An 11784-nucleotide genomic window follows, 5' to 3' on the forward strand; every position below is an offset into this window, starting at 1 on the left:
ATACCAAGTTTTATTGTGACTTCAGAATTATCCAAGCATTAAAAAGTTCCAATCGCGTGCCAGTTAATTCTTTCAGATGTTGTTTTAAAATGTATTTTGCATGCTCTGTTTCTGGGAGAACCACTGTTTCTTGCCTCTAGCCTGGTAGGTAACGCAGAGGAATGTTGGGAGTTTTATTTGCCTGTTAGAATGGTAGCTAAGCTGTTGAAAGAACCTTTTTAAACTTGGTGCAAAACCCACCAGCGTAGGTGCTGAGCATTTGATGGGAGACATCAGACTTCACCAGCCTTCACAAAGCCCAGCAGACCTCAGCTAAGCAGGGGATGAGAGCACTTGGCAACTTTCTAGAAGCCTCTAGGAGATACTTGATGGGTGCATGCCTTCATTGCAGGCAGGCGTGGGCAGTAAGTGCCAGTGCTACTCTGAGCCCCCACCCCTGCCAGCTTTCTGGCTGTGGGCTGCTTGGTGCACTGTTGTCTGTTGGTATACTTACCCTTATGCTAACAGTGGATGTCAATCAGTGCATCAACTTCCAGCTGGTCTTCAGCAGCTGAGGGCCTGGTTGTTTCCCATGTTCTGGCACTGCCAGGTTTGTGAGGTTGAATGAACCAATAAGGAGCAATCATTGGGCGTCATTCTGGGCCAGAGAAGTCTGTTTCGGTTGCATGATGTCTTAAAATCATTGAAACCATTTCAAGTTTATGCTGCCTTACATTGATGGTCATGTTTTGGCCTTTGGACTTTTTTTTTTGTTTCTGTGACATGCGCTTTTTACTTTTTATTACACAGAGTACTGGCTGGGAGGTAGGTAACTCCATTTAGTTAGTAAAGAACACTAATAGATTTATCAGATGACTCACGCCAATGCTTGCCCACATGTGCTAGTTGTGGGTATTTCTGTTGCTGTCTGCTGTTAAAACTGAATTCATTAACCAAAGAAATACCAATAAACCGATCGTGGTCGTAGTAGGAAATTCTTCATAAGAAGCTGTAGGTAGTGCATGGATGCTGATGTATTCCACTAATGAGGTTCTTTGGTGAATGAGCCACTGTATCATCACTAGTTTGTTTTTATAATTTGTTTATATTTCTTTTCATCAGCATCAACATCCCTTCATGCCATATTTTCACCCCACCCACAGGGGTCGATTTAAGCAATAGTGCTCAGAGGTACTGGAATACAAAACTGGTTTATCGCATGTGCAAACTGTATCTCAGACAAGAGGCTCCTTTGTTCTGTTCGTTTAAGAACAATCCATTTGTTATGTAGCTGTATCTGGCAGTAAAACAGCTCAGTTGTGTTAACTGGAGTCAGTTTTGCTGCTTCCATTTTTGTAGGGGCTGGTTGTTCCCATTTCTGCAGCGATACACCATGAGAACCACATGTTGGCTTAGAAACAAGCATAGCAGTCAGCTTCATCTGGTGCTGCACCCAGCACAGACGGGTTGGATCAGTGAGGGCCCAGCCCAGCTGACACAGTTGGTACACGAGTGTCAAGAAGTCACAGAAGAAACTTTGAATGGTTCATGAGTGTTGCATTATTCACATAGACTTCAGCTGTCCGGTTAGTCTCTGCTTTTCTGTGAATCAGGCGACTCAGTGTGAGCCATCTCACCCCAACCTTCCATCACAGGAGAGCGTTTAAGCCCACACTGTCTGATCTGGGGCCAAGATCAAAGTTTCGTTGACTTGTGTGACAAATAATTTGGGCTGATGATGTCTCAAAGATGGTTTTCAATTGTGGCCCAGCAAGAAGTGAAATTCAGTAGCTTAAAAATAGCCCCTGCTATTGAAGGACTGGCCCTGTAAATCATTTGCTTGCTCCTGTGAGAAGTCCCAGCAGGTGAGACTTGGAGTACATCACGGGAATGTCAACCATCCACATCCAATAGCCAATGCACGTGAAGGCCTGTGAGCATCTATCTTGATTAGTCTGCCCCTAAATCGACCCCTGAAGAAAATTCTGTCATTGGTTATGGTTCTAACATCACTCAGTCATGTTTTATTGCATGGTAAAAGACACCCATGGTTTATGTTCTCGTCTGTCATCGTGCTCTTTCATTGCCACACTTTTCTGATCTTTGTGCTTCGTAGCTTTCAGATTTGTTGCATGTTTTTTTTTCCTTTTTTTTCCCTTATTTTTAAATACCTCGATTGATGCTCACCCTTTTTTTTTTTTTTTTTTAATTTTAAAGTTTATTTGCTGCCAATTTGCTGCTTGTTTGTTTTTTGGAATTTCCCTAATTAAATACTTTCTGTTTTCTCCTCTATCGCCCTGGTTGCTGACCCTCCTCCCCACTCTTACTATTGTCTGTTGTGGTAAGTTCCTACTTGTGGATTTGTTTGTTTTTTTTTTTTGCTTCCTCCTTCCCTCTTCCCCTCCCCACCCCCTTTTTATTTTTTGTTTTTCTCTGTGGAAATCCCAGTTTCATTGTAGCAACAAGCTATGCCAACAGCAGGGTACACCCCATGTGTCCCAGGAAAAGCAGCATTGCCAACTATAGGCCTCAGTGTCCCACGTGGCACCAATGCCTTTGGAGTGGTGGGTTCTTCTGCTCTGCTCTTGGTTTTATAAATATCGAATCCCTTTTTTGTGGGTTTTTTTTTTGTTTGTTTGCTTGTTTTTTTTCAGCATACAAAGTGATGTTGCCTCGAACAGCAGCACTCCAGAAACAAAAAAGTATTGAAAAATGCATATTGAAAGAGTTGCAATAGTTGGCAATGCTGCAAAGGACCTTGGGTGAAATTGGGCAAGAAAAGAGAATGCTTTCTTTGGTAGAAATGGTTGGATTTTGCATTCTGCACAGTGTGTATGAAGGAGTCACTTTCCCTCATGCATATTTGGGGCTGGCTCTGCCTGCAGGCAGCTGCAGCTCTGCTGGTGGAGAAAGCAGAGCAGAACTCCAGTGTTGGATTCTTTCGGATCTTGTTGGCAAAGCTTTTTGTGTGTATGCAAGAGATAACTCAAACTTGATTCCCAGCAATTTTGAAAGGTATTTACCATGCATAATAACAAATCATGAACCTTCATATGTCATGATGGCTGTTATCTGCTCTGCCGGTTCTGTGATGGCTATTCAGTGTTCACCTTCATTCTCTTCTCCTCCCCAGGACCTATTATTTTTCAAAAAATAATAGGAGATAAAATGCTTTTAATATTTTCTCCCTCGTATCTGCATTTTAGCTCTTTTCAGAAACAAGACCATGGAGTATTTTTAAGTGACACGTTTCCATTTCAGTACTGTTATTCCAGAGACTTTGGTGTAAGCTAAATTTCAACCTAGTGAGGTTTGCAGAGCCGTCTCCTGTTAACTCCAGGCAAGAAACTGAGCTCTCCTCATCCCGTGGGGCTCACAGCTATTGAGTGTCCCCAAGGGGCAGGGAATAGCCTGTGGGCCTTCGCTCACCTGAGGAGTGTTTCCATGCTGAGATTGCCAGACATGGCCTCAGACTGGGAAACTGCCTCTACAAAGAGGATGGAGGCGTTCCTGCTCCACTCCTCCCGCTGCAGACCCTTTCACTCCAAAGACACTCCTACAAAACCTTGTGGAGGGCAGCACAAAGGGTTTGGTGCTTCCTTTGCTGGGGAGCCGTCACTGCTCAGCCCGTGGCTGATGGCTCAGGGCTGTGTGGTGGAGATGCTCTGTCCCACCTGGGCCAACCAGTGCTCCTTCTCCATGAGGTCCTCATGATAACTGAATGTCAGCAACTGGATTGATAGGGGAAATTTGGTGCAGCTGGACTTCATGGTGATGGAGCGTGCACTGGGAGCTGGATCTCACCTGGCTTCCCAGCCCCTGGACTTCCCAGTCCCACATGGCTCTTATTTTATGTATTTAGTAAATGCTACCAGAACCACTTATTAATTAGAGCTGATAATAGACAGCGTTTTCTTCCCCTCTTATTGATATTTTTATGGCAACGTCCACCAGCTATAAGAAGTGATGTGCAGATGGCTGTGCGGCTCCTACCTTGTAGGGACCAGGTTCTGCAAATGCTTTGTACCCCAAACCTCACATGCCCAAAGACAGGGCCAAATCCTGGTCAGTTCTGGTCAGAGCTGGGCACAGCTGAGCTCTGCCCTCTGTAGCATGGGGCAGGCAGCAGCTTCACCCCAAAAACAAGCATTGCCCACCGTGTTCTTCAGGCCAGCACCTCACCATGGCAGTGCTTCAGAGCTCTCCTGAGATATCCTTATTTACACTCCTTGCCTTCCATAGATTGTGTTCACCATCATCACAATAGATCAGTTTTGCCGTAGCAAAAATAAGAAATAAATAGCAGATAAGACTCATGTGCAGCAGCCAGGACACCACAGCTGCTCTCTGAACCCAAACCAGAGCGCTGTGCACACACGTTCTCACGAGAGTAAAGGTGAACATCTCACAGTTTCTTGCTGAAAAGCATTTCTGGTTTGTGCATGCGGAGTGAATTGTTTTAACAAGATTAGAGGTGTGGTTTATTTTTAAAGTGTTTTTCCTCTTTCTGTTAATCAGATTTTCTTTGTTCCTTTCCAGCAAAAATCTTTCTGTTTCTCTTCTTTTTGTTGCATTTCTGGGCCAAATTCACCACTGGCTCAAAAGGAAGCAGGTACATGACACAGTGAATTGCATCTGCTTTCAGCAGGAGTGACTTTGGCCCTCCCTCCATCCTGGCAGTCAGTCCCTAGGAGGCTGTGACACCCCCAGGGCCGTGCGCTGTTCCAGCACTGCTGTGTGTGCGTGTGTGAGTGCCCTGGACATGGACATCAGCCCAACCCTGCAGTTAGCTCAGGGTGGATCGTGGGGCCCTGAAGGGCATCTCCAGGGATGTTTGTGTGCTGTGTCCTCCCTGCGTGCTGCAGGCTGTCGGCAGCTATGGGCCAGGCCTGAAGTAATACCCAAATGTAGGAACTCACCTTTGTTCCCCAACATCCAACGCCCTCAGGCTCCTCCTGGGGTGGCAGAAGGCATTGCGGGGTTGGGCTGATGGTCATCCTTGATCCATATAACCTCACATTAGTTTGTAATTTCATTGCGGTGTCTGCTGCTAAGCGTGTTCATGCTGAGTTCCAGGTGTGTTTTTCTTTCCTTTCTTTCTTTCCGTTTTTTTCTTGGTTCATTTTTAATTTCTTTTTTGAGTTTGCATAACGTCAGGAGCCCTCCTGCAGCCACACTTAGATTGTGCTTGTCCCCGCACTGAAACAACCTTTTGTTTCTCCAAACCTAGGATGGAAAGAGGATGTTTGGCACCTACTTCAGGGTCGGTTTCTATGGAACCAAGTTTGGAGACCTGGATGAGCAAGAGTTTGTTTACAAGGAGCCTGCGATAACAAAGTTAGCTGAGATTTCCCATAGGCTCGAGGTGAGATGATCTCGCTGTGAACTGCAGTTTATCTGTTTTCCATCTGTCATTCACAAATCATGAGTGCTGCAGACCTGCTATGATCACTTGAAGATCTGTGGCTTTTCACAGTGTTTGCATTTCTCATCAGCTGTCTGGTGCAGTGGGATGACTTAGGCTTGAAAAAAGGCTGAGATGCTGTCAGAATCCAGCTGTTGGAAAGCATTGCTCTCACCTTTGCATTATGTTCCTCTTCTCCTAGAGACAGTGCCCTTAACAGAAGCTGAGTTTCGGAGCCCCCAGAGTGGGCTTCTCAGGTGTCTGAAGTTTGTTTCAGCTGTGAGCAAGCGAAGGCAACTCTCATAAATCTACCTTGGCTTTGGGTGCCAATGTAAGCACCAGTTCGTTCCTCAGACCTGGCCCTGTTTAGTTGCTGGAATAGATCTGCTCTCCTGTTGTTGCTCATGCTTCAGTTGCTGTCACATGGCACTGAAAGCAGCAGTGTTATCTGAGGTCTGGGCGCACGGAGCTGAGTTCAGACCCATTCATCCGGCCCAGCAGAGCCGCGCTCTGACGCGGCACCTGATTTCCAAGCAGATCCTGCATTGACCCCAGCTTTCAGTTGAGCTCACAGACACACAGTGAGCTCAGAGGTCTGTTCAAAGCCCTGCAGCACGTGTGTGCAGTTGGAAGGCTCCCGAGTTCTCTTGGCTTTCCGGGTGTTAGGCTCATTTGTTTCCTGTTGGCCCTGGAATGCGATTGATTGAATTCTCCTAGGTTCAGCAGATCACATTCAGCCCTGGTGCAGATGCGCTTGAAGGCATTTGAAGCTTCACCTCCCCCTTTGTCTCTCCAACCCCCACCTTTGATGGATGCCTATGATGCTGTATCTCAGTGCATTTGCTCTTGATTGTAGGGATTTTATGGAGAACGGTTTGGTGAAGATGTGCTTGAAGTGATCAAGGACTCAAATCCTGTGGACAAATGTAAACTAGATCCCAACAAGGTAAGAACACGAGTACAGAGTCAGCAGTAGAACTGGTCCCGAATGTACATGAACATGGTGGGCCAAATCCTTGCCCTGGATTTCACCAAGTAGGTGATGTTTCCATGAAGAGAGCTAGAGAACGTCTCAAAGAAGAGAGGTGGGGAAAATCTTCCCAGCAAAGGAGTGCAGAATGAGCCGTTTCCTTCCTGCCCTGTGATGTGTCCTGTGGGCTTGGCAGAAGGGAAGGTGAAGAGACAAAGAGACACTGCAGTCTCGGGCTGCATTTGCCTGTCTCTGTAATGTCTATGAAATGCAAGGAAGGAAGGAAGGGAGTTTTCCATTCACTGGCCTTGTAGGGTTTTTTTGTTTGTTTTTTGTTTTTTTTGCAGCTGTAGCATTTTATCATTCTTGTCCTATGTCTTTTAAGCTCCTTTAGGCGTAACAGAAATAATGGGAGCTTGGCTAGGAAATTAACACTCCAGTTTAGAAGAAGGTATTATCTGCAGAGAAAGGGAGGAAACACTTCATGTGAAGAGCTTCAGAGGAGAGGGGCAGAGTGCTGTATCTAGTCCAGAAGGTGCTGAGCACTCACCAGGCACTCCAGCAACATCAGTGTGATGTTTCTGAGTAAAGGCAAGGAGCAATCCTAGTTCTGCAGAGGAGTTACACCAGGCTATGGCAGTGCAAGGAGTAGAGGTCATCTCATCTCTGTGCTTACCTGGATTCCTTCCTGCAGGCATACATCCAGATTACCTATGTGGAGCCTTACTTTGACACGTATGAGATGAAGGACAGAATAACTTACTTTGACAAGAACTACAACCTGCGGCGCTTCATGTACTGCACGCCCTTCACGCTGGATGGCCGAGCTCACGGGGAGCTGCACGAGCAGTTCAAGCGTAAAACCATCCTGACAACGTCCCACGCTTTCCCTTACATCAAAACCAGGATAAACGTCATTCACAAAGAGGAGGTGAGGCCTGCACTTTGCCCAGCAGACATCCCCACGGCTCTCCTTTGAAGTATTACACAGTAAGGGAAGTAGATGTTGCTGAAACTCCTGCATGGTGTACCTTGGTACATCATTTAGTTAAACCCCAGGGCCGCACGGAGTCATGGATAGAATTGTAGAACCATTTGGGTTGGGAAAGGTCTTTAAGATCATCCAGCCCAATCCCAGCCCACTGACTGTGTCCCTCAGTGCCACAACCCCACAGCTCTGGAACACCTCCAGGGACAGTGACCACCTCACACCCTGGGCAGCAAGTTCCAATGCTTGTCATCCCTTCATACTGCCACACAATATCTGTCCTGTTGGTGTCCTCTGCCACTTGTCTCCACCGTAACGAGTGTCCTGTGTTTTGGCTGCTTGCTTAGATCATTTTGACACCCATTGAAGTTGCCATAGAGGACATGCAGAAGAAAACACAAGAATTAGCTTTTGCAACTCACCAAGACCCTGCAGACCCAAAGATGCTGCAGATGGTGCTACAGGGATCAGTAGGTACCACAGTGAATCAGGTGAGAACCGTTTTCTGAACTGGAGACAAGTGGGGTTGTGTATCGCTCTGCTCAGGCACTGGGCCTTATTTCCAAATTACTGTGGGTTTTTTTTACCATTCAGTGTATGGAATGTGTTCAAGATCACTGATGAGTCTAGACCAATTCTGGGTAACTTCGCAATTTGACTAAGAGTCCTGAAAACATGGTTAGATCTGGGAAGTGGCTGAGTAGATAGAGATAGCCCTTCTCCCTCATTATCTGTCCCTTCCTGGCATCTGCAGTCACTTCTGACTGCTTCTCCTCCCCCTGTTTAAAGAAAAACATGAGATTTTATTGCTTCACCTTCAGTTAGCTGGACTGGTGTTTGAAAGTGGGATTGTGTCCTGCTGTGGTTTTTGAACAAAGTGGAAAGCGAAGCGAAGAGTGGAGAAACATGGAGGAAAAATTGAGTGAATATGAGTAAACCTCCACTAAGGAACAAGCTGGGAAAAACAAGGCTGGAGTTTCAAGTTCTGGGCCGAGTTCACAGTGCTGGCAAGGACTTGGTTCCATCTGCATTGTTTAAACTTAGTTGTCAGTTCTGCAGAGTTTGTCAGGATTCATTGTAAGGGAAAACAAATGCAGAATCTGCACACATTGTCACCCTGTTTTCCAAAAGCGGAGTTTTATTTTTACAAATGCCTAAAAGCCACGCAGCAGTCATGATGTCTGGTGATTTATGCCAGATCTACCAGCTGCAGTTCTTTAAGAAGCACGCTGTGAGGAAATAATGCTGCATTTTACAAATGTTTCTGTGTGCAAGAAGTGTCTGCAGTGAGTGGCTGTGACAGCGCTGAGAAACTTACTTTTTCTCTCTGCTCCTAAAGGGACCATTAGAAGTTGCACAAGTTTTCTTATCAGAAATACCCAACGACCCAAAGCTCTTCAGGCATCATAACAAGCTACGGCTCTGTTTCAAAGACTTCACAAAAAGGTATGGAGTGTTCTCTTCCAGCTGCCAGGTGCCTTTAGTACTGCTGCGCCAGGCAGGAGCACTAACACAGGGGCTGTCTGGGAGAGGAGTGCTTGTGTTGTAACCATCTGCCTGGTTTCCATACGCAGCTGTATTCCTCAGCTTCCCACTTGGCTCCCTGTTTCTCTGGTGCTGCTGGTCCGTGACTTCCATCAGGTCAAGTGCTGAAGTCATTTGGCTTTGCTGAATATTGGGAAGGAGTTAGTGATCACAGCTCAGTCGTGACCAAGTGTTCCCATTTCAGAACACAGCTAGCCACACTGGCACAAATGAACTCACAGGTTGGCAGGGCCAGGAGGTCTGATTTCCTTCTGATGTGAATTTGTCCAAGCCACGTGGAAGTACGTTGGCAGAATTCTCTCAAGGAATTATTCTGGCCTCTGTACTTTCCTCTTGAGTAATGCAAACTGCAGTCTTAAGCCAGTATCTTTTGTAAGCACTGAAGAATTAAAAGAATACGTATTGAAATGTTCAGCGCAGACAGATCAGTGGCAATGTAGTTTTTCCATATATAATAGGTGGTGGTGATGTTAGAGTTCTCTTCATGCCCTTTGTTTAAATCACGTCTTTCCAGTAGAAGTTCCCAGTGAACATCTTTCAGGTCTGTCTTCACAGTAGGTCTTTAAATCTCGGACTGGAAGCGCTGTGTGGAGATGGGCTTTTCATTTCTCTTCAGCAAAGATAAATGTAATTGGAGAATGAAACAGAAATAAAAACCGAGTTTCCACTCTAGAAATGGAAACTGGAAACGTGACACCCTCTCCTTTCCCCACGGAGGTCAGCTGCTTTAGCTGAGTCTTTATTACCCGAAAGACAAGATAGAAAAGGATACTGTGCGTCATCCCAGAAGTAGAAAACGAAAGCTGTTGTGTTATTAAATTAACAAATCTGTCCTTTTTTTACGTGCCCAAGTTTCACAGGCTTTTGTTTTCCAGATGTGAGGATGCTCTGCGCAAGAACAAGAGCTTGATCGGCCCGGACCAAAAGGAATACCAGCGGGAGCTCGAGCGGAATTACCACCGCTTAAAGGAAGCCCTGCAGCCGCTGATAAACAGGAAGATCCCGCAGTTGTATAAGGCCGTGTTGCCAGTCACATGCCACAGGTGGATATTTGCTTTTATTTTTTCTGCAGAGATAAGGAGGGTGGGAAGAGGGGGTGTCTGACCTTCTTGTGAAACCTGTTCTTAATGTGGGGCTTCTGGCTGAGTCCGTCCCTTTTCCCCTTCTTTCCTGAGCTCAGAGCACGTCCCTTTCCGGGCAGTTCTGGTAGGTGGTGTTTGCTATGGTCCCTTTTGTTCCTCAGTTGGCTTAGGAGAACACGGCCCTGGTTCTGAGCTTCTCATGGAAGTGTTGGTCAGAGGAAAAGAGCAACGGGGAAGATAAAGAAGCGTTGCAAAAAGAGAAATTTGGAAAGAGTGTGATAGGGATATTCCAAGCAAATCTTTAAGGAGTGCAGGGGGTTTGTGCTGCTTCTCCTGTAGAAAACACTGGAAATAATTATGTATCTCTCATCTGAAGAGGCTTCTTATCTGACCCTGAAAAACACAAGCTCATCGTTGTGTTTTCTCTCCCTCAGAGACTCCTTCAGCAGGATGAGCCTTCGCAAAATGGATATCTAAACGAGTTAAAAACCAAAATAAAAAAGCACTTAAAAGTAAGGTTTTGAAAAGAAAGAGCCTTGTTATCAGCGCTGGGAATCAAAGAAGTTTTATTGTGAAATAAAACTTGGACTTCATCCTGGACTTCCCACACACCTCCTCCTCCATCAGAGTGTTCAGTGGCCAAAACAAATCATTCTGAATTGTCAAATGTAGACTTACTTTATCCATGTTTGAGAAAAAAATCCAAGTGGTATCCAGAGTATTGGTGATAAGCTGTAAAGTTACCTGTTTTTTAAGGCATTTTTATGACTCAAAGGTACACTTAACGCATTTACCTTTATTTATAATAGCATTCTCTAATGTTAAATTTATTTACTTTTAGTTCATATATTTAATTTATATTAGGACCATACGCAAATGCATTTTTGAAGTTTTTAATGTAGTGATGATGGTTATTTTGATGGTACTATTAAATATGTGAATGTTTACACTTTAATTCCCTGTGCTGAATTGGACTTCAGAGCTCACCATCCTTGGGGAAGCTTTTCAGAACGAGGTAAGTCTTTACTAACACTTCTTATCCAAGCTGTGATTGTTCTGCTGTTCCTGCCCTTTCTTCTTTGTAACTGAATACAAATTGCTGCTAAGGGAAATAATTCCAGCTGTCACCATCAGCAGAATCAAGGCACACCTTGCTGGTGCTGCACCTCTCTTGGTAGCAGTGAAGGAGAATTCCAGCACCATCACTGCCCACACCAACTAGAAGTCCAACTACAGTAACGCAGTGTAGTGTCAGTGTGCAGTTCAACTCAGCAACTTGCAGTTAGGCTGCTTCTTCTGGCCCTTTTTCAGTTTAAAAACTAATTTCAAGACAAGAACAAAATGATAAAGTAGATGAAGTGAGTCACGAGCGTACATGGGCAGCAGTCGTCGCGTTGTTAATTGTGTGATGAAAGGATCTGTTGTAAGGCAGTGATTTTGGTGGCTGACACAGAACTTCAAGGAAATTGATCTCAAAGTTGGAACCAACCCTACAGCCACTCAGTCTGGGTGTCTTTTATCCTCTCTGCATTGAAGCAGGTCCCTTGGGAGGCAGGGCAGTGGTTAACTGCAGCTTGCTCACTCTACATAAACACCTAAACAGCCACACAGGAATATGCATGCGTAGGTGAAAAATAAAAACATACTGCTATGTTGGTGAGAATAACAAGAAAAAAAAATATATGTAACTTTCAGACAGGAGCCCTTAAAGTTGCAAACACAATTATACAGTCACCATTTCGTAATTGTAGGAGTTTGGAGCCTGACATGGATTTTCTGTTGGCTTCGGCCGTGCACAGTCCCAAGGGGTTGCTGG

The 11784-nt window shown here is 45.3% G+C and overlaps 1 protein-coding gene across 4 annotated transcripts in view; it reads left to right on the forward strand.

Annotated features, from left to right (window-relative positions):
* The window catches only part of DOCK7 (dedicator of cytokinesis 7), a gene marked incomplete at both ends in the record, with an annotated part of 88447 nt that extends 78002 nt beyond the window's left edge, over nucleotides 1–10445 (forward strand). For 3 of the 4 annotated variants that reach the window (XM_079536161.1, XM_079536162.1, XM_079536163.1), the window contains 8 exons: nucleotides 790–804; nucleotides 5219–5344; nucleotides 6240–6329; nucleotides 7048–7284; nucleotides 7689–7832; nucleotides 8681–8787; nucleotides 9762–9929; nucleotides 10403–10445. In XM_079536161.1, the coding sequence (XP_079392287.1) occupies nucleotides 790–804; nucleotides 5219–5344; nucleotides 6240–6329; nucleotides 7048–7284; nucleotides 7689–7832; nucleotides 8681–8787; nucleotides 9762–9929; nucleotides 10403–10445 (930 nt within the window). Of the gene's footprint in view, nucleotides 1–789; nucleotides 805–5209; nucleotides 5345–6239; nucleotides 6330–7047; nucleotides 7285–7688; nucleotides 7833–8680; nucleotides 8788–9761; nucleotides 9930–10402 lie in introns of all 4 variants that reach the window. The other variant, XM_079536160.1, reaches the window with a different exon arrangement.
* Between the last annotated feature and the right edge of the window lie 1339 nt (nucleotides 10446–11784).

This window comes from Tetrao urogallus (assembly GCF_951394365.1).
Source record: "Tetrao urogallus genome assembly, chromosome: 5".
NCBI classification, from domain to species: Eukaryota; Metazoa; Chordata; class Aves; order Galliformes; family Phasianidae; genus Tetrao; species Tetrao urogallus.